At 43.5% G+C, this 22,472-nt stretch overlaps 1 protein-coding gene across 1 annotated transcript in view; it reads right to left on the minus strand.

The window, feature by feature from the left end:
* The window catches only part of FANCD2 (FA complementation group D2), a 154,420-nt gene extending 132,609 nt beyond the window's left edge, over positions 1 to 21,811 (minus strand). The window contains 9 exon segments of the mRNA XM_075073058.1: positions 1,494 to 1,581; positions 5,490 to 5,614; positions 8,536 to 8,614; positions 11,067 to 11,119; positions 13,468 to 13,531; positions 15,968 to 16,071; positions 17,605 to 17,672; positions 19,029 to 19,166; positions 21,745 to 21,811. Coding sequence (XP_074929159.1) covers positions 1,494 to 1,581; positions 5,490 to 5,614; positions 8,536 to 8,614; positions 11,067 to 11,119; positions 13,468 to 13,531; positions 15,968 to 16,071; positions 17,605 to 17,672; positions 19,029 to 19,166; positions 21,745 to 21,811 — 786 coding nt within the window.
* Positions 21,812 to 22,472: the final 661 nt, after the last annotated feature.

The following is a 22,472-nucleotide window of genomic DNA, read 5'->3' on the forward strand; positions in this document are numbered from 1 at the left end:
CTGTGAGGCTGCCAATCAGCACTGATAGGCAGTTCTTGCTTTAATTTCTTGGTTATCAGGCCAGCATGGGTTCTATACACCCCCATGACACAGACTTTTCTCTCTTTTTAACTTGAGATGCACAGTGGAATTTCCATAATGGGGAAAGGTGACCAGTGGTTCTGAACAGAGACTGGTCATATTTAATAAAGATCCTCAGAAAAAAGTAGTGAGCTATGAAGTGGCATCATTTGCAAATGAGGAAAAATCATTCCCAATGGTTGGGGAGAATTTACCATCACTGACAATTTTTAAATCAAAATTGTATGATTTTCTACAAGATCTACTCTAGGAAATATTTTGGAGAAGTTCTCTGGCCTTTGTTATACAGGAGGTCAGATTAGATGATCACTATAGTCTCTTCTGGCCTTGGAATCTATTAAAAGAAATTATTTAGAATAGGCAAGGCTGGAAAAGATAGCGAGGAACTTCTCAGGGAGTAGGGCAACACCATCATGGCAAGGTAAGGGAATGGGCAAATGATTGCCAATGATATTCAGTGCTGACAAGTGCAAAGTAATACACATTGGAAGGGATATTCTGAATACTCATATGTTGCTGGATTCTAATTGACTGAAGCCACTCAAGAAAAGACATCTGAGAATTCTTGTAAACAGCTCAATGAAAACTGCTGATCAATGTCAGTGATGGTCAATAAAACAAACAAGATGTCTGGATGCAAAGGAAGGGGCTAGAGAAGAATATGGAATGTTATATAAATCAGTGGGATGCTCTCACCTAGAATACTAGATTATATTCTAGTCACCACACGTCAAAAACTAAACAGCAGAGATAACAAGGTTTTGAAAATGGGCAACAGAAATGATCAGAAGCTGAAGTTAATTCCATATGAAAACAGCCTGAAAAGATGGAGTATTTAGTTCAGAAGGGACATCGTAGAGTGACACAAAATAATGAAGATGGTAAGTTGTGTGCTCCTGTTTACCATTTCTCATAATACAAGATCAAGGGGACAGTCAATTAAATTGAAGGGCAACAAATTTAAGATGGATAATTGTTATTTTTTAAAAAATAATCTGTGGAACTAGGTGTCACAATAATATCACTGAGGCCAAGAGTTTAATAGGATTCAAAGGGTTAGGAAATTTACATGTATAATGAGAACATCCATTTACAATAGACAGGGTAAAAACAATACGGGAAATAATCCCTTATGTTTCAGGGTATAAACAGTTGCTAACTGAGAATAGCACATCCTCTGAGAACACACCATTGCATTATAACCAGAAAATCTCATACAAGTCATCCTCAATTCACTGCTTTCTCTCAAAAACAATTTTATATAATAGGCTTATAGATTCAGATGACTTTCCTGACACCTTTCCCACTTTGGCTGGCACAGAAAGACTCAAAGGAGCTGGTTTTAACACAACACTTGGAATGATCAGAGCAGTTATAATATTTACACTTCTGTTTAGTAGAGAATCTCTTACCTCAGCCAAAAGTCCTGCGTCAAGATCCAAACTGGAAAGGGCATCCAGGATCGGAACAGTTAGGCGACTGTCCCGTTTTAACAGCTGGCTGATACACAAGAAAAAGATTGCAGACAAATAATTAAAAGTTTCTTATTAAGTGGACTTATGCAATTATAAAATGCTAGCAGTTTCTCCACTCACTCCAGAATCTCTGCAACAGTGACAAATATATGCCAGGGGCATTATAGAAAATGGTTACTCTGGAAAAGATTGCTTCTCTCTGAACACAATCAATTTGGGATCACTATAATTGAAGTGGGCATGAAGAAGAGTAAAGTTTACTATTTCTCATTGTTATTTTGGGCAGGACTGGGAGCAATGCCTAGCACTTTCCAGTATAAGCCTCAGTTTTAAGGTGGAGCAAGGACTTGAAATTTGGCAAGGACTGGTCCTGAGGTCAGATTTGGCTAAATTATGAAGCTCTGAAAATCACCCATTTGCCCATGCTCAGTAGAGATTTGTTAGAGGCTTTGTTCTTTACATTTCTGAACATTCCATGTTACTGAGCATGCTTTGGTCCCACTGACCTTCCACATGCCCCAGTCATGTTCTCAGGCCCAGCCTCCTACATCGCGGACCCAGAGTTAGAGCACCAGGCCTGGCCGACACTTAAAATCAAGGCTGACATAGCTATTTCACTCACAGTTGTGAAAAATCCACACTCTTAAGCAAAATAGGAGTTGACCTAACCCCTACTGTAAACGCTGCTAGGTCGAGTGAACACTTTGGGGAAGTCGTGTTCCTACAGAGACAGAAAAGCCCCTTCTGTCAGTGCAGGCTGCAACTACATTGTGAGGTTATGCATAGCTATGACAGTATAGGCCCCATAGTGCAGACATGGTCCCAGACAGGACACAAGCACAACAACAGCATCTTTCCCTTTGGCTTGTGGGGAAAGTGCACTGAGCAGGGAGCCACCTTCCACTGACTTGTGTTAATAATGTATTGAATTTCACAGCCTGTTACAGAGGCATGAGGACTTGCCCAATAAACACAGTAAGAGACAGGCAATTATTACTACCCATATTTCACTGAGTGGTGGCACAAGGTCATTACCAGTGCTGTCTGTAACCAATAAACTCACTACCCTCCAAAGCCAGGAAAAGACTTCACAAATCTTGATCCCAACATTACTCTGCTGTCTTGTAGACAATTACGTAAGATACTATGCAACTTGCAAAATGTATGTTGTGTTCCCGCTGGTGGTTGGTCCACATAAGTGTTAACAGTATTAGGCCGTTACCATCTATTCCTTTAGCTCAAGCAGAAAAAATCTGTGCCATGGTGCTAAAGATGCTTGGTTCAAAATATGCTGATGACCCAAGATGGGCCGGGGTCAGTATGAATCCATATGATGGAATTTCTGTTTTTTCAGTTTCTTTTTAAAAACACGTATGAAGTTGCATACAAAAAAACACCCAGCACTAAAAGAATGTTAAGGTTACTCAGCCAAGCAGTCAAAAGCTGCCTGTGCAAACTTAATTCTGCCACCTTGTACATACACATTATTACATGATATTTATTATTATGAATTATTTTTATTGCAGTAGCACCTAGAGGCCCCAGGTGTCCATTGTGCTAGGCATTATATGGAGGTACAAGACAGTCACTGCCCATAAAAATTTAGTCTAAGGCCATGTTTTTACTAGGAAAAAAGGTGTATGTTTAACATGCTTTAGCTAACACATTAACTATCATGTGCTGGTACAACCTGTCCCAGTGCTCTCTTCTGGACAGTCACCAGTCTGCAGTAAGAGACCCATGCATGAGCCCCATGTGCTTCTAAGCCCTGTGTCTAGTCACTGTTTCTGGCGCTGAGTTTCTAGAGCACACTGCCAGGCACAGACCTCTTGTCTTAGCCCTTCCTTAGATCATGGGATGATAGTCCAACCACACTCATCCCCAAAACCAATGCCTCAGATCACCCAAGCCCTGCAATTGCTTTGACATGCACTCCCTGAATTCCACCTGATTGCTGGCACACTGGCTTCTAATTCAGCCCTTTCAAGAAGATGGCAGGCAAGATTTAGCAAAGGACGTTTTTAACCATAGTCCCTTTACTCTTAGAATGCAATAGAGTGTTATAGATCTTTAAAAACAATGTTCTAAACGCATCCTCCCCTTAGTCTGATCTCACGCCTTTTGCGAGTCCAGAGTCTTGCCAGTGTTTCAGTCTAGGCAGAGCCCCTCCTGCCTTCTCTCTTTCCAGCCCATTCTGCTTACATGTTGCGGTGACCAGCCCACCTTCGTAGAGAGCCCCCCTCTTAAATATAGGGCTGATCTACACTACACAGTTAGGTTGACCTAAGGCAGCTTACGTCAACCTAATTATGTCAGTGTGTACACTAGCCTTGCTCCTGCAGAAGAAAGTATCTCACTCCACCGACATAACAACTTCACCTCCATGAGAGCCGTAAGGCTTATGCTGGTGTAGTTAGGGCAACACAATATCTGTGTAGACACTGCATTTCTTACATCAGTTGTTGGTTGTCTTGCAGGAGCCATGAAATTGACAAGAAGGCCGGGCTGCTAAAGTCCAGCTGCCTCCTGCTCCCCTGGAGAGCTGGGCGGCTGGACCCCTCTCCCGGCTGAGAGCTGGGGCAAGAATGGACCCTGCTCCCATTTGGGAGGTGGGAAACCTCACGTGACTTTCCCCACTCACAGTTGGGAATGGGGGGGTGGGAGGAGAGAGACAGCCCACTGTGAGCCCAGGAGTCTGTGGAGCAGCTAGGCTCCCGACAGGGAGCTGCCTGCGGAGCTGAGAGACCGGGCTTTACTGCCTCTCTTAAGTCAGTGGAAGCACTCCTGGTGAGGATGTGCACCACTGACCCAAGGAGGGTAGTGTGGACATGTACCTACATTTCTAGTGTAGACTTACCCATAGTCTCTAACTGCTTCTGCCATGTGCTCAGTCTAAGAAATTCCAACCCCTTTCCGCACCACAATTAGGCGTTGATGTAGACAATCCATTGTTCCATGTGATGATCCAGTATTTAACACACATTAGAGTTGATGGCCCTAAATTGCTCTGTGATTGTTTCTCAGTCATAGTTCTGTGCCTGGGTAGAACCCCATCCCCATTCTCCTTCCTTTCTCCCCTTTCCCATAGCTATCCCCACCCCTCCACCCTCAAACCTCCTGCTATTCTGCGGAAACTGACTGGCTGAGGGAGTGGGGGAGTGCCATTCCAGAACTAACTATGGACCACCTGGGGCAGGGAGACACCAGAGCACATGGGTACAGAGTCTGAACTAGGAGTAGCTTGGAGGACAGCCAACTACAGCACTGGTGCTTGCAAAACGGGGACTCTTACAGACACACAGCCTGGAGACAACAGGACTGCTGAGATAGCACAGCAAGACTCAGCAGTTTGAGCTTACAGCACACACCAGCATCAGAGTGCACGGACAAGTTGGACTGACCCAAGCAGGGTTTGCATTGGTGCGGGGAAGGTAGTCTGGGCATGTGTCTAACTAGGCTCAGGGGTGCAGTATAGGGGTAAGGGATTCTGTGTAACTTGTGCCAGACAGCCTGACCTGGATCTACTCCTGGCTTTGCCTGAGTTAGAAAAAATGTTGTTCTATTGTTGACCATGGTGCCTGATCTAGGGAATTAACTCTGACCCCACAGGAGGGAGGATTAGTGTTTGTGCAGAGACATGTGGCTGGGACCTGGAATGCCCCCCATCTGACATAGTCACTCAGATAGGTGTCTCACACCCTTCTTGAGCAAGGCAGTGTCTGGGATACAGCATAATAACCTGCCCCAGGGCAAGATTAGACATATGCTCAGCCCCTACAACAAAATGGATGTCCTACACCAAAATGGAAGATACAAAACAAAATGGAGTTCACAATTTGATAAAGACATATCTGACTTCTGGAGCACTGAGTAGCTAGGAGTAAAGCATGCACAGTGAAGAGGATTAAGAGACAGCATGAGTGTCAGCCTTACCTAACCTCTCTGGCGACTTCACTTTGCTGGGAATCCTCCAGGATCTCTGGCAAGCTGGTAATAATGTCATGCTGGATTGTTGCTGGAGAAACACTAACCATCTGCATTAATTTCATGACGAGATCCTGCAGAAGAGGGAAACATTGGGATATGACAATTTCATCACCACTGCTACAGCAAATTGAAAAGGAACATGGCCTTCTCACTAACTATCAGCAAAAACCCAGCACATTTTCACAGAAATGACGACGTTCTAAACACAACGTCCTATGCTTATACTGGACACACCCATAATCATTGTCCTCTCGATTGACCACATTTAAATACTAATGATACCTAGCACTTTTCATCAGTAGATCTCAAAGCACTTTACAAAGGAGGTCATTATCCCCTTTTTCAGATGGGGAAAACTGAGGCCCGGGAAGGTGAAGTGACTTGCCCATAATAACCCTGCAGGCCAATGGCAGAACTGGGAACAGAACCTAGATCTCCTAAGTCCCAGTCCAGTGCCTTCTCCACTAAGCCAGATGACTATTTAAATCACACTGTGATTTTTAAAGCACTGCATATTTTGCTGTTAAAACTCCAATTATTTTGCTGGGAAAAGGAGATTGGAAGATAAAAATAACCAAGCCTTTACAATTGACAGCAATCCCCTTTCATTCAAACCACTATGGGACAGTTGCTCTCATTTATTAGTAATGATAGTTGAGTACTGAGTAATCAACAGAGATAGACTGTTCTAAAAAAAAAAAAAAGAAACAGAAAAAGGAAGCAGAGAACACAGAAAACAAGAACAATTATATGGAATTCTTCTCTAATTCTCTACCAGACTCCTTCATCCTCATTTACCTCTTGGCCATCTAAGCGGCAGTTCTCAAACGTGCTGATGGAACTGTCAAATCCAGTTAGCTCTTCAGGTTCACTGACATCCATTCTTTTCAGTAACAAGGCCAGGCAGTTACACAACAATGAAGTTCTTCAGTTCAAAACAACTTAGGCTATGTCTACATTATAGGCACTTGGCGGCATAGGTACGGCACCATACCTATGCTGCTGTAAGCCTGTAGTGCAAACACAGACCACAGCAATGGAAGGGGTTTTTCCACTGCTGCAAGAACTCCACCTTCCTAAGCAACAGTAGCTAGGTTAATAGAAGCATTCTTCCATCAGGCTAGCTGCGTCTATACTGGGGGTTAGGTCAATATGGAATTTTCATACCTCTGAGCACCTTGGCTACATCAACCCAAGTTTTAAGAGCAGACCAGGCCTTAGATCAAGGCTCTTTAAATGAGACTCAAGTCAATATGCCCCTGACTCCCACTGAAGTCAATGGGAGGTCTGTCACTTATTTCATTGGGAGTTATGTCAGGTGCTAACTCCAGTACGGACTCCTGAGTGGGTGTTTCAAATGCACAGCTAACATTCGAAGTCCTCAGGCTACAATCTGAATGGTCTGCCAGGAGGAAATAAGGAAAATAAAAAACAGTCCTAATTTTGAGGTGTCAGGGGACTGTGCCTGCAAATCTAAAGGGCCTCTTGCCAGCAGGTGATCTTGTCTTTGCTGTGGGGTAGCAGGGAGTGGAACATGTTCCTTCCTGACATCCACTATTGTACATTTTCTCCTACATTCAAGAAACACTGCAAGACATTTAATGGTCAAAGATATCTTTATTATGATCATAGTTGCTCCATACTTATACTTTCCCCCAATATTTACCTCACTGACCCACAACAACAACTCTAGTAATTTGATGCCTGAGCCTGTATCCTTATCTACTTTGGGTGAAATTCTGGCCCAACTGAAGTCATGGGGAGTGTTGCCACTGACTTCAATGGGGCCAGCACTTCACCCCGGACTTTAATTAGACTAATTCACAAGGACTACAGAATTAGACCCTTAGTCTGTACATATTAAGGTTTGGCCTGCGTTAGAACAGTTGCACTGGTTCAACTAAACCAGGGGTCAGCAACCTTTCAGAAGCGGTTAAATTCACTCTAATTTAAGGTTTCACATGCCAGTAATACATTTTAACATTTTTAGAAGATCTCTTTCTATATGTCTATAATAAGTAACTAAACTATTGTTGTATGAAAAGTAAATAAAGTTTTAAAAATGTTTAAGAAGCTTCATTTAAAATTAAATTAAAATGCAGAGACCTCCCAGACCAGTGGCCAGGACCCAGGCAGTGTGAGTGCCACTGAAAAATCAGCTTGCATGCCGTCTTTGGCATGCGTGCCATAGGTTACCTACCCCTGAACTAAACTGTCTTTAATCTGGTTAAATCAGGGCAAACACCTAATATAGACACAGATGCATCGAAATCACTTTAACCCTCACTTAAATCCTCATCTCTTCTATATCTAGTGTTCTCAGCCATTTAAATGTTTATGATTTGTATTAGATGGGGCTGTTCTGCATTCCACAACTTACACGTGAGGTATTAAAAATTTCCCCAATATCTGTGGGGTTAACATATCTTCATACTGGGACAATGCATCATGACATTATGCTTTACAAGAACAAGATGTCAAGCACTTGGATAAAATAAATTAGTACTGGAGAACAAACTTTAATAGATTGGAACTTTATATATTGTACATCTGAAACTTCATAAAGATTCAGCTAAGAAACCAAATATAATTTACAGGGCATTTCCCTACACCTAACTGTCCTAACTTTGTGGACTAGACTTTTTGTCCAGTCCTCTTTATTCCCTAGATTCTCCTTTGGCCCTCTGCTTTGGGAGGGACACATGCTATTCCACATGCTATCATTATCATCAAAATTTCTTTCAGCTCGCATATTAAGATCTGCAGGTCAAATCCTAAGATTCATAATGGCTATTGTCATAAATCATTTGAATATAGTATTAAAAGAGAAAGCCCTAGGTTTTCAACATGTTTTGGTTGCTTGACCTCTCCCATACTTTTTCAGTATGTGCTTGTTATCCCCGACAAGCAAAATAGTTCTCTCATCCCATCTGAGGATGCTCAAAGAACTAAATGAAGAAAAGATATTGCTGACTGCACCATTAGTACTTACCTTGCTGTCAAGTATTTTGTCAAGCCATTTAAACTGATTGACAATAAGCCGAGGGAAATTGGTTCCAAAGGTGCCAACACTGAAACAACAGAACAAGTGAAATACAAGTCAGTTGAAGTCATCCTATGGGCAGAGCCAACACCAGTCTCACTGTTAAGCAAGACTGTTAGAGAAGCCAAAGCTGGAAACAATGTAGAATGTCCATTTTTCTCCAGATTCATTATTTTCCTGATACATGGTTACCCACCATGGTGCTAGACTTTGAAACAATAGCATTCAGCTAGAGGAATTGGTTTTTGTTTTAAATATTAAAACTAGTAATGATGTGGTGCCCATTGACTGAATGAAAGTATGCAAGGCAAATTCAGCTAGACAGAGGGCTTGGCTACACTTGCAAGTTGCAGCGCTGGTGAGGGGGTTACAGCGCTGCAACTTACTCGGTATCCACACTTACAAAGCTCAGCCAGCGCTGCAACTCCCTGGCTGCAGCGTTGGCTGTACTCCTGGTCTGCTACAGGTGTAGCGAATCCAGCGCTTGGTGATGCAGCGCTGCTCATCAGGTGTGGACACTCACCAGCGCTGTTACTGGCCTCCAGGGTATTAAGAGGTATCCCAGAATTCCTGTCAACACAAACCGGAAGGAACTCCCCGGAGCTACCAAACACAGCTCTCTTTGCTCCAGCGAGCGAGCCGAGCCGAGGCTTTGGAAGTGCACAGCGTTTGCTTGAGGAGACAAACAGCAGCGGCGCGGGAGGAGTCCGTCAGAAAAGCTGCTTATCTGGTCTGAAGTCTTTTTACATTTAAGAGTGATGAGAGAGGGGTGGGGAAATGGCAAGAATGTCAAGGCAGGGAGCTCACAGTGTCTGCTCCAAAAATCCGCTCTCTCTGTTCCCTGACGCTCCTGCACACTCCACCCCACCCCCCATTTCTTTGAACTTGCAAGCAGGGAGCTGTAACAGTGTCTGCTCCAAAAACCGCTCTCTCTGTCTCCCCACCTCCCTGTCACACTCTCACCCCACCCCCTTCTATTGAAAAGCCGTTGCAGCCACTGAACGCTGGATAGCTGCACACAATGCACCACTCCCAACAGCGCTACAAATGGACTGGCAAAGTGGCCACACTGCAGCGCTGGTAGCTGTCAGTGTGGCCACACTGCAGCGCTGTTCCTACACAGCTGTACGACCACAGCTGTAACTCCCAGCGCTGCACATTTCCAAGTGTAGCCATATCCAGAGAAAGATCATGTATTTACCAAAATAAAGTGCATGGGGAGAGAAAAGTGCAACTGTACAAAATGCAAAACTGCAGCAGAGGCTCTCACTGCTAGCTCTCAGTTAGTAAAGGAATTTCTGCTAAATATTTTTTTAAACTATAGAGATTAGCAGGCTCTCATGGATTAGCTACCTGCAAAATTTCATTTACAACCACTGTAGATTTCAGTACAAAATAGGGCGAACCATTCACAGTTCTCACTTCCTAAGCATCCAGAAACCAATGGTTATGAGTGTGTCACCTGAGATCAAGCCTCAAAACCACAAGCATTCTGGCATACAAATGAGCACTCAGTGTGAATTAGCTTCAGGCCTCCTCTATCCACAAATGTCACATATAGCTTCAAAACTGGATTAGTGAAGAGAGTTCTAAAGCTCTGCCCACACTACAGCAGAATCCAGGCTAGCCATAAATATGTTTAGCCCATGTAAACATTAACAGAGTTTGTAAGTATATCGTAAATATGTGTAAGAAACAATTTTACATTAATATTTTCATTAATAAATGTTAATGGAATATTAATATAATTTACTTTGATCATTTGCATATTTTCAAAAACTTTTTCTCTACCTTGTTTTGTAGCATGTATGAGAGCAACTTTAAAGATAAAGTTTAATTACATTTTTGAAGGGGATTTTTCTAGTTGTGGTTGGTGGTGCGAGGGGGGCCGTTTGTAGTTTTGTTTTTGTTTTTCCAGGAGTGTGAAATAAGAAAAAAAGGAAATCTGAAAATTAAAAATCACACTGTTGTAAAAAGTTACATGCTGATAAGCATACTCCTGAGCTATGTAAGAGTGGGGAGTCTTTGCTGTGGAGTTCCTGAGTCTCACAATACAGGGGAATTTGGAGTTTTTGAGGTGAATTGCTGAAAGAGATCTCAGTTCTTTCAGATCTAAAAGTCACTGTTGTACTCCGGACTCTGCTGAGACACCTTTTAATTCCACTCCCATAATGCCTCTGCCTTTAGTCTTGTACTGGGCAATATACCCAATGTAAGCACCAATAGCCAGTGAATGCACACCACATCAGGGGGAATTCCCCATCTTTAGGCTGGTCCTCTGCTATATGCTGCCCAATTATCTTGAGCTCTGAGTACTATATAGTACATTGCACTCTCCCTTCCTCAGATTCAGTGTTTTCCCAAATATGTAAATAAGGTCATTTTGGTCAAACTTTAGTCATTGATTAAAAGCAAACACCTGGGATCACGCTCAGACAAGGTTTCAGTTCAGGTCAGAGAGAAGATATTAAGACACTCACGTGTCAAAAAAGAACTCAGGGAGCTTCTCCAATAACAATGTTATAACAGCAGGCTAAAACAGAAAAGGAAAAAGGCAGTATTATGCTGCTGACTTTTTTTGTTTTTTTTTTTGTTTTTTTGTTGTTTTTTTTTAAGACTCTGCTCGTGCTCAGAGGCCCCATTCAACACTGGGCCCAGTGCCTTAGGCACTGCATGTACATAGAGTATAAGAGACCCAAAAGCATAAACAAGAAACTTTGCTCATTGGAATTCTCCTCTCATGAGCACAGACAGAACACATACAGCGTGCAAACCAGAGGAAGATTCCTGCAAAGTGGACAACCTTAGTAGTTAGGTGCACCCCTAGACCAGAGTCACAGAGACTGTGGAGCTTATTCACCTCTCACCTACAGGAACAAAGATACATAAACAGGGCCACTTGCTTGCTAGGTTTAAAGTATCAAGCAAAATAACTCAGGAGTAGCAATGAAAATTAGTTAAAAAAACCACATGTGAAACCACACTCCCTTCCCCAGACTCCATTATGTAACCTCTCCTGGAGGCATCAGAAACAACCACTACGGTAAGGCTGAAAAAAGTTTCTGTTTTAACTCCCTACTTTCACACACACTTTCTATACAAAACACTCCTCTTCATGGCTCTAATGTTCTATTTGGCCTCTGCCCAAACAGTATTTTTCAAAATTTATTTAAAACAACCATCATTAAAATGTTTGAATTACAAGAAGATTAAAAAACAAGAAACACTTTCCCTCCTGGCTCCTGATAAGCCCTGTTCATAGGTGCAGCAGCCTGTAGCAAGGCAGCTACTGCCCTCTGCCTCAGAGACTGTTGTAGTGCACATATGATTAACAAAATGCCTTGCAAGGAAAGGCTCTGTTAACATGAAGCATTGTCACAATACACTCTGCTTCATTTGTATAGCTTTGTTCGTGAGACATGTGCCAGGAAAGTAAATCAGAAAACTGAATGGTAATGACTGCCACCTAGTCGGAAGAGTATAAGCATGCAGTATGCTGCAAATGAGGCTACGTCTACACTACCCGCCATATCGGCGGCTTACAATCGATTGCTCGGGGATCGATATATCGCATCTCATCTAGATGTGATATATCGATCCCCGAGCGCGCTTATATCGATTCTGGAACTCCACCAACCCCAACAGAGTTCCGGAATCGACAGGGGGAGCCGCGGACATCAATCCTGCGTGGTGAGGACGGGTGAGTAATCCGATCTTAGATATTCGACTTCAGCTACGTTATTCACGTAGCTGAAGTTGCGTATCTAAGATCAATTTTTCTCCGTAGTGTAGACCAGCCCTGAGACTGGCATGCTCTTGCAAGGTAGTGGGGGAGGACTCACAGAGCCTTCCAATCCAATATGCTTTGCACAAGGACTAGGCATAATCATAGTCCTTGTGCTCCCCAAACATAGTAATTGCTTCCTCCTAGTGCCTCCAGGGAACTAGCTACAGTAGAGGGAGCAGAAAAGAGACAGGGACATGGTTCTGCCCCCCTTCCATACCAGCCAGTACAGCTAGCCAACTGTGGAGGAGGGAGCAAACTGCCCCAAGGCAGTGGCACAACATGAGCACTCTCCTGAAGTTTAAATACATTTTGCTAGAACCAAGTAATTAAGGGATTTAACAGATGTTACATGGGTATGGGATTCTTTGCTCTTAATGTACATGTTATTACTAAATAAAGATTGAAGGGTACATTTGTAAGCACCTGGCTTGGTTTTGGGCATTGTACATATAATATTCCTAGGGGTTCCAGAAGCTTTGGTCAGGGGTAGCTCATTTACAGCTCTCACAAAGATAATCCCTTGTGAGGCTTTCAAAACTGTGACAATGGTGGCCATAGAAGTTCCTTGATAAAGAGAATTTTTTTTACAGAAACCTTTCCTGCTTCTCCAATGGGGGAGCTGAACCTCCTCACAAAACACAGTAAGTTCCATCTGGGCGACTGCATGGTAGGATTCTCGCCAGCCCCACGTCCCCAGCATGGAGTGACAGGGCCCATGGCTAGAGCAGCAATTGATCAGCAGGTCTCAAGATTAGAGAGTAAAGGCTGAAGCCTGGAATACAGATGTTGGGGCAGTCTTTCATGTCCTTATCAATCCTCTTCTCTCGCCTTCCTGCACCCTCCATTGATTCTTTTCCCTAGTCACATCCCTCACTTCTCTGACCTTTCCCTTTAAACCGGTAGAGCTGTGTTGTAAAGCTCAGGACTGGAAAAGCAGGGGAGCTAGTCTGCACTGAGGAGCATCAACAGATTTGTGCATATTAGTACTTGTCTGCAGTGTGACCAGCTCTATCAGTCATCTACTTTCGTAAGCATTAGATGTCCCCAAATACATTGTCACAACTGAAAAGAAGAATGTGTTAAAATGTCCTTACCTGTAAAGTCTCAATTCCAAGCAGTAGTTTAATAAGGCTTTCACAGTATGAATGAACCAAATTTCTGCCCCAAAAAAAATGTTATTGTTAGGAAAATGCATGATGTGAGCACGTTGCTTTTATCCAGCAGAGATTAAAAAGAACATCTACTTAAAATGACAGCGGTATCCTTTTCCTACCAAAAACAACCCCTCAGTCAAAGACGGGACCTGGTCAGGGTGCTGGTGGTGCTTGTGGATTTAACTCTGAATCTTGCTGTATATGGCAGTGGGGAAATAGCTGTATATCAAATATAACCCAGCATTTCCAGACCCTCTAAAGCTTAGGGTCCTTTAGAAGTGTTTATAAAAATTTGTGGTTAGACACTAGATGCAGTCAGATTTAACACTCTTTCAATTTTAACTATTTTTAACTATTGTTATTTAGACCCTGTGAGGGAGGAAGGTCTCGGAGCCCAGACTCCAGGCCAAGGTCAAGTGTCTAGACTGCAATTTTTAGCCCTGCAGCCTGAGCCCCATGAACCTGTATCAGCTAATCCGGGCTCAGAGACTCAGTGCCGTGGGTTTTTTAATCACAATGTAGATGTACCCCGAGAGTCCTCTTTGCACTGAGATCACCCTCTGCATGGGAAGAACTGGCTTTGTTCGAGGTATCATGCTATGCCCTGGCACCAGCAACTCTGCCAAAGCCTCCACTGATCTACCATACTAGCACTTCCGTGTGGAAGCAAGTGGACAAACTAGAGAATGAGAAGAGAGGTGAATTGAATTCTACTAACAAATCTGGGGACTCCGAAACTGACTAGATACCTCTGGGAGAGGAAGATGATACAAGCTACACATTTCTTCAGTCCTAGCAGAGCTGTGGGAAAAATCTGAGTTGGAGCAATAGCAACAGCTGAAAACTCAACTGCAAAGCTCCAAAAGGGAACTCTTTGCCTGACCGCAGTCAAAAGAACTTACTAGAAGGGTGCCTCAGAAAGACCAAAACCTGTCTTACACTGGAAGCTGGAAACTTGAGAGGATTCCCGAGATAGTGGTACCATAAAGAAGTTTCTCTCGACTAGGCCCAGTTGTTCTTGGGAATAGCCAGGGGAAATTTTAGAGGCATAAACAATAGTTCATTTAAATTATAAATCAGCATTGCTCATTTCCAGCTCAAGCTCTAGAAGAAGCTTTGGCTGGGAGAGCTGAACCTTTGGGGTTTTCCTAGATTTTCTGAAGACACTATTTAAGCAGATGATCTCCACCAAGTCTTGTGGATTTTCTGTCAGACTCTGAAACTCGCTGTCCCCAGTGTTACCCCTACTGCTAACTCCCCAATGTCTGCTCTTGCCACGATTCCTGGAGTATAGTCAGGGAGGGCCAAGACAAGGTACTGTACCACTCCAAAAGTACTTGCTTGTGGCCCAAGTCACCACCTAGACAACTAGTATGCCCAAAGATGCTGCACCTTTAACTTACTGTTATTTAAGTGCATTCCCCTGTCTAGCCATTCCTTTGCCTGAGGGATAGATTCTATCATTGAGCATAAATTCATAAATTGGAAAAGATTCAGAAAAAAGCCATAAGAACAATTAAAGGATTAGAAAACATGCCTGATAGTGGTAGACTCAAGGAGCTCAATCTATTTAGCTTAACAAAGAGAAGGTTAAGGGGTGACGTGATCTCAATCTATAAGTACATACATGGGGAACAAATATTTGATAACAGGCTCTTCAATCTAGCAGAGAGAAAGTATAACAAAATCCAATGGCTGGAAGTTGAAGCTAGACAATTTAAGACTGGAAATGAAGATAAACAGTGCTAATAATTAACCATTAGGACAATTTACCAAGGGTCATGGTGGATTCTCTGTCACTGGCAATTTTTAAATCAAGGTTGGATGTTCTTCTAAAATATCTGCAGTAGGAGCTATTTTGGGGCAGATCTCTGGCCTGGGTTATACAGGATGCAGATTAGATGATCACAGTGGTCTCTTCTGGCCTTGAAATCTCTGGCTGTCTATATTAAGTGCTAATGATTCCCTGGTCGTGCACACGTACTTGTGCTAGCTCTCATCAAGCTAATGGAAGTATAAATAGCAGTACAGCAGTGGAGCTGGGGCAGTGGCAGCAGAGGCATGGCTTAGCCATTCTGAATACAAACCTGCCTGGAACTGGTGGATACATACTTGCATTGGCTAAGCTATGCCTCCACTGCCACTACCCTTGCTACCAGGCTACACTACTATTTATGCTCACGCTAGCTCAATGAGAGCTAGCATGAGTCTGCACATGCGAACAGGGGAATCAAACCCCTACCTTGTAATGTAGGCATCGCTAAAGAATCTACGAAAGTACACTTGGCTTAACAGAATGGCTGGCTTAACAGAATAAACCATTCTATCTATGAAAGTACGTCTGGTTTAAAAGAATAAACCCTTCTCCCCACAATCAATTTTGCATTGTTCAAGCAGAGCCTAACCCTAGGGGCAGGGAGAAAAATGCATTTTCTCTGACCTCGTACCCTCGCCTCGCACTGGAGCACAAGGCAGAAGGCAGTTCCTGAACTGGTCTCTGTCCTTAATGTGAGTCTCCAAGCCACTGACAAACTCCTGCACAACCTGCAGAGAAAAAGGGAAAAGTCAGCCACTGACTGAGTAGGAACCCTGATCACCCACTTTCCTTTAGGATAGGCTATTTGTGCAAAGGATGAGAGGGAAGAGGAGCTCTGTGCTAGAATAGCCAAGGAGCACCCAGATGGACAGGAGGCTGTAGGCAGAGATAAACTAGAGGGGAAGCAACACAATGGACATCATAGAGATACAGCATAAAACCTACATTACAAACTAATTGGGAATTGAGGAGTTCATAAAATCAAAAAGTTGTTAAAACTGAAAATCTCAAAATTGCTGTATGTCTGGTGCAGTATGGTACACTGCATCACTTTCTGCTTGTCCTTTAAGCTGCTGAAGAGCTCTTTCGAAAGCACTAAAGGCTTCAGAATATGAAGAGATGTTACCTGTTCTTCCTCAGCATCACTTTCGTTATGATTTTTTTTCCTATCTCGAAAAATGGATCATATAACTGGTCATTTGTGAGACTAGTGTTGGTAAAAATCGAGGTTCTACTGTACTCTGATCTAAACAGCCTGCAAATAAGATGCTGGTTACTCTACAAACTCACTCTAAGGTGACGGGTTCAAACTCCCTTCATCTGTTTGAAAAGGGCTGAGTCCCAGCTGTGACTTCTCCCACTGCAGCTGAGAGCATGGTGTCCAATACAGCAAACAACAATGTCCAAAAATAGTTGTGATATTGAAACATATAGCCTCAGGAGTTTCATATTTGGTCTGGCTGTTTGAGGTGGGGATAAGGGAAGAGAGGAAGGGAAGGGGAAACTCTGGCAATATAAACACACTTAAACAAAGATTCTATTACTGGCAGCTAACAGGCCAATTACTTACAGAACATTGAACTGACAATTTTCCATTCAAAAGGTAAGCCTGCCCTCCTCCCTTTGCGTGTGTCTTTGTCTCTTGCATCCTTTGGATTTCAGTTCTCTCCCAAGTCACATTTTCTGGCAGTGCATGCCTGAGGAGGAGGCCGCCAAGACGGGCAGAATAGAGGTCATGGCCATGGACACAGATGTGCAATGCTTTGTCCTGGAATTGTTCAAGGCCACTTTAGCAGCATGGAAGCCAGATGAGCTTTGACAGGTGCAAGTGCAGATTGCTTCCAATCAACCTATTAGTTGCTGGTGAGTCAGACATGATAGCTCAAAAAAGATGGAACCAGAGCAGGAAGGATGATGGGAGCCAAGGGGAGAGGGGAAAGAGTTGAGCACAATTTGGGGGATTGGTGAGAGGGGGACAGACAGGCATCTGAGAAGAATGGGCCCAAGAACAAACAGCAATATTGCACCTATTTGTACTCAGGAAGGTGGCAGAAGAGGGTTGGGGCCATTAGGATACTACTTGAATTGGCTATATTTGCATACTTCTTTTACTTGACACATTCTGCACTGCCAATTTTGGGTGTGTAGCAGCAATTAGCCTATGTTAATAGCCTATTAACATAGGGAGTGGCCATACAGCCAAGTAGCGCACAGATTTTAAACACTGGCTTCTGATGGAATTTGTGGTGTCAGCTACATACACGTGGATAGAAAGGATGCTTCCTCAAGATCTGGCAGAGTTTCTTCTGAAAGGTTGCTTGATCCACGGCTAAGGAGAAAGTCAAGAGTAAATCATTTTAGTCATGCAACATACATGTTAGTCATACATTTTAGTCATGCAAACTTCACAGTATTTCAGCACCAAACACAAGTTGCTTTGCAGATTACAAGCAGCTACCCGCTGGAGTTTACAAGTTCACTTCATCTAGAGTGCCCAGTTAACAAAAGCCTGACAGATAGTATTACTCACATGCCCTCCATCATGGCAAAATTGAAGCGGCTCTGATGAAATTTAAAGAATAACCAATGTGCAGCCTCTCCAGTCTTGCAGTCAGCTGTATAGCTCACTCCTAGTATGGAGACCCTGCCAGCCCATTCAAGAACACAAACTGGGGAACCAAGCAGCAGGGAAAGGATCCCATGGTTTTCCTTGTGTCCTAATGAATACAGCATGATTAAGATCTTTTCCCCTCCAGCTCAAAATCCCTAACTCCTATACTACTAAAGAAAGACCATTTAGCCCAACAAGATACAACAGCAGCCCTCCAGCAATATCAGATTGCTCTGTCCCCACAAGTCCACCCTACATTTCTACTGTTCCAGCCACTCTAAAGAGAAGCAGCAAGTCTCTGCCAGAACCACTTTAGTTCGTCCAGTAGCCAGTAACAGGGAGCCACTGTGAGAATATTAAAATATGCATCATGAGGATGTTAAGCTTGCAATGCGCCAGACACAAAGTATTGAATGAGAAACTTGACTTGGGATCCCCATGTGGCAATGAAGCTTCTGCTAAGTCCAAACAACAACAAAGTGGCTGATTCAAAATAATGCAACCACTTCTTCAGAACTGCTGACAGCTGTGCTTGAGCTGGGAGAAGAAGGGGAATGGTGGTTTCCATCTGAAGCTCTCTCACTTTAGTGCTCCTGCCTTTGCAGCTAAACCCTGTAATATTTAAAAATAAAATCCCTACTTCACCCATTTTCTGTAATGGGTTAATAAGGAAATAGGAGAAAACATTAGAACAACTCCCAGAGCCTTATCTCATTTAATCCTCATCTGTACACTTACCATCTTCCAGCATTCTCCCAGCACGGCCCATGTATGTATACCTCAGAAGAGTGGAAGCAGTGTGTAGCAAATAAGGCAAGTAAGGATTTACTCACAGAACAACGGAGATTAAAATAAAGGTTTAACAGCTGCCTCATTCACTGCACATTGTCCACCCTGCATATTGAATACAGCAGAAATCATGTAATTCAATAATGCGCATGAGGTTGACTTTAACTTTGGCGCTTCCTGAGTTGAGTACTTTATTCTGACACCCTAAACTCCTTTTAATCTTGCTTTTTGGATAGATATAGACATCCACAGCCACAAACACAGCACAGAGTGCTAAATCCATACCTATGTCATTCTGTCTCTCCCCAGCATTCAAAGAAATTCCTGCTGTTTTGATGAGCTGTACAAAGACGTTATCATTCTCCACCACTCCATCTTCAGCAGAGGTCTTCTCCTTGCAAGAGATCCGAGACTTCTTTGTTTCTGAAAAAGCAAGGCTTATTATTGTAGGTTAAACAGATGCAATAAGGAGTGGGGTTCCTTACAAGAATTCACTAACTCAAAATAAGCCATACCTTAAGATATTCTGTGAAGAGAGGCATTACCTTTGAGGGTCAGACGAGTGATCTATCCACTCTGCTGCTGTCTCTGACAGTGATCAATAGCAGACATTTAGGAGGAAGATATAACACACCTAGGTGTGCATTACCATAGCATAAGGGGAAATCTCTTACTAGCCCCAGCTGGTGGACTGTTCATGACCTAAAGCATCTGGTTTAATACCAAGATTTTCTTTAAAGCCACTGTCACCATTAACAAATTACTGGCTGAGCTTGGAAGACTTTGCACTCAACTTGATGGCATTTCTCTGTCTGTGAGGCAAACAGCTGTGCATCTCTCTCTATCAGAGTTATAGAGGGAGGACAATTTATGAGTTTACCCTGTATAAGCTTTATACAGAGTAAAATGGATTTATTTGGGGTTTGAATCCCATTGGGAGCTGGGTGTCTGGGTGCTTGAAAGAAGTGACCTGCTAAGCTGTTTTCAATTAAGTCTGCAGCTTTGGAGGCATGGTTCAGACCCTGGGTCTGCGTTGCAGCTGGCTTGCATGTCTGGCTCAACAAAACAGGGTTCTGAAGTCCCAAGCCGGCAGGGAAAACAGGCTCAAAGATAGTTTCAGCACACCAGGTGACCGTCCCAAAGGAGTCACTGTGACCCCTCTGAAACCTGTCTATAAGGCAATCACTTCTGAATACACGTTCAATCAATTCTAACTCATCAATGCTTATTAAATTGGGAGGAATGGGGAACACATGAAGCACCTGCTAGCTCTTTAGCACAGACATAAACAATTGCAGAGGTGCTTGAGACTATCAAACAACAAGCTGATGGCACTCATTAATGCCTTCCAGCAAAATAATACCCCATCTCAGCTCTGCCCATCCTCCCAATAGAGTGTAACATGTTGGCACCCTGCATGACATGTGTCAGCTGGAAAGCTTGTCTCTCTCACCTACAGAAGTTTGTCCAATAAAAGATATTACCTCACCCACCTTGGCTCCCAGACAGAAAGAAGAGTAACTGGGGGGAAGGGGGAATGGAAAGGGACATGAATACATCCATTCTCCGGGGGGGAGAATGGGGGATGCTGGGAGAGGGAGAAGAGAAAGGGGACACCTAAAGCCCCTATCATGAGGGAAAAGGGGAAAATTGGAGTAATAAGGGTTCACCCAGAGGCCCTGCCATGGAGGGAAGGAGGAAGGGGCACAGAACTCCTGCCACAGAAAATGGACATGGGTGACACTGGAATGAGAGGAGGCGGAAAGGGAGAGTACACAGAACTCCTGGTGTGAGAGAAAATGGGGGATCCTGGTATGGTGGGGAAGACAGACTGGGGAGTAATAGGCAAAGGTGGGAATAGGAGTGCACACAGAGACTGGCATGCGGGGGGAGAATGGAAGACTCTGGAATAAGGGAAGTGGGGGCCACACAGGCATGAGAGAGAAGGTGGAAATGGAGTGAGGGGAATGGGGCACACAGAACTCCTGGTGAGGGAGGGAGATTGGGGGATCCTTGTATGGGGGAAGGGGGACTAGAAGTACATTCTCCCCACCCTGCCGTGGTGGGGAGAATGGGGGACCCAGGAATGAGGGAGGAAGGAATGGGGGCACAGAGAACCCCAGTGGGAAGACTGGAGAAACCTGGTATGGGGGACAGAGAGGCACACAGAGCCCCTAGAATGTGGAGGGAGAGGACGCATGGTGAGGGGAGTGGAAATGGGGGGGAACCAAGCCACTGGCATGTGGGGACAATGGGGAACTCTGATATGGAAGAGATGGAACCATGCAGCACACAGAACCCCTAGCGGGAGGGAGATAGAGGGGAGTTGAAGAGAGTCCCAGTGTAATAGAAGGGATGGGAGGGTGTCACACAGGGAACTTGCGGGGTGTGTGGGGCGGGGGGGGGGAAATAGAGGAAAGCAAGGCGCTCCTAAGCTGTGCAACAAGCTTGGCCGACACAAGCTATGAATCATGCAGTGCCTTAGTTATTATGCTAGGTCCTTTATTTACAGGCATCTACAGGAGGCACATCCCTGCCCCGAAGAGCTTACTCTCTCTCTCGGTTCTTCTACCATGTCTATCACTGGGATATCTGAGCACCTTGCATATTTACTAGAGTGGAAATGAAGTTGCTTTCTCCTTCCCGCATTCAGCAGAGAGGTGGCTGTTCTTTTTTAAATCTGTGATTTTAGTAGAATGGGATTATTTTGGGGGTTACTACTTCCCTCTCATGGCACTGAGGCTTGCTCCCCTCAGTCCAGAGAGAGATAAATGCAGAGATGGAGGAAAGGAGGCAATTAGATTTTTCAGACCTGGTAATACCCTTGGTTTTGTTATTTTGCATTGTACTGTGGCTCATCAAATGTTACCATTTTATATTCTGCAGGGCCTTTCTGCACAACCCATAACTTTACTGGAAAACTGGTATGCACCCTGCCTGTGAGCTGTTGCCCTCTACCAAAGGAATTTCACTTCAAATAAGAGGAGTTTGCTACACATACGTGGTAATTCTGCAGTAGGACTGTCCCCATGAGCATCAGATTTGGACAACTTTCGTTTTGAAACCATGGCAACAAAATCTGTTGTATCCTAGAATAATATTAAAAAAAAACAATTAGCAATTAGGCAGCAATTAGCAATCAGTTTTTACTTTAAAATTTGTAAACAAATCTAAAGTGAATAGAGGAGAGGATATAGTGAAGGAAAAGTGCTCCAGGAATGCAGACTGCCCATTCAAAGGAAACGAGAGAGATCTGTTTAACGAGCATTATTCTTTGCACAAACTCCTCTTCGATTCAGACTGAGATCAAGGAGTTCCAGTTACAATTTAAATAGTATGGTTTGTCACTTTCTAAAATGCAGTTTATCAGAACACCAGGCTCTGAGTTTCTGCATTTCTTTCAGCTGCCAGTTGAATTAAATGGTGAGTTAACTGAAGTATCCAAAAAAAACTCAAACTGCGTACACTTATAATGTCGAACAGTCAAATGTCAGGAAATCCCAAAGCCAAAGCTGAACATGCAACCATTACTGTGTTCCCTTGCGTGCACACCCATCATGATACAATCTTCAATTACATCATCCCATTAGATTTCTCAAATAATATAGCTACCATCGCTTACTACGATTATGGGCACATTGTAAGTACCTAGGAGAGAGAGAGAGAGACTTTGTTTCTATATCTTTCAGACACATGTCTAGCATTACTCTCTATTATATGTAATTTTTT

This window comes from Chelonoidis abingdonii, chromosome 16, assembly GCF_003597395.2.
Source record: "Chelonoidis abingdonii isolate Lonesome George chromosome 16, CheloAbing_2.0, whole genome shotgun sequence".
NCBI lineage: Eukaryota > Metazoa > Chordata > Testudines > Testudinidae > Chelonoidis > Chelonoidis abingdonii.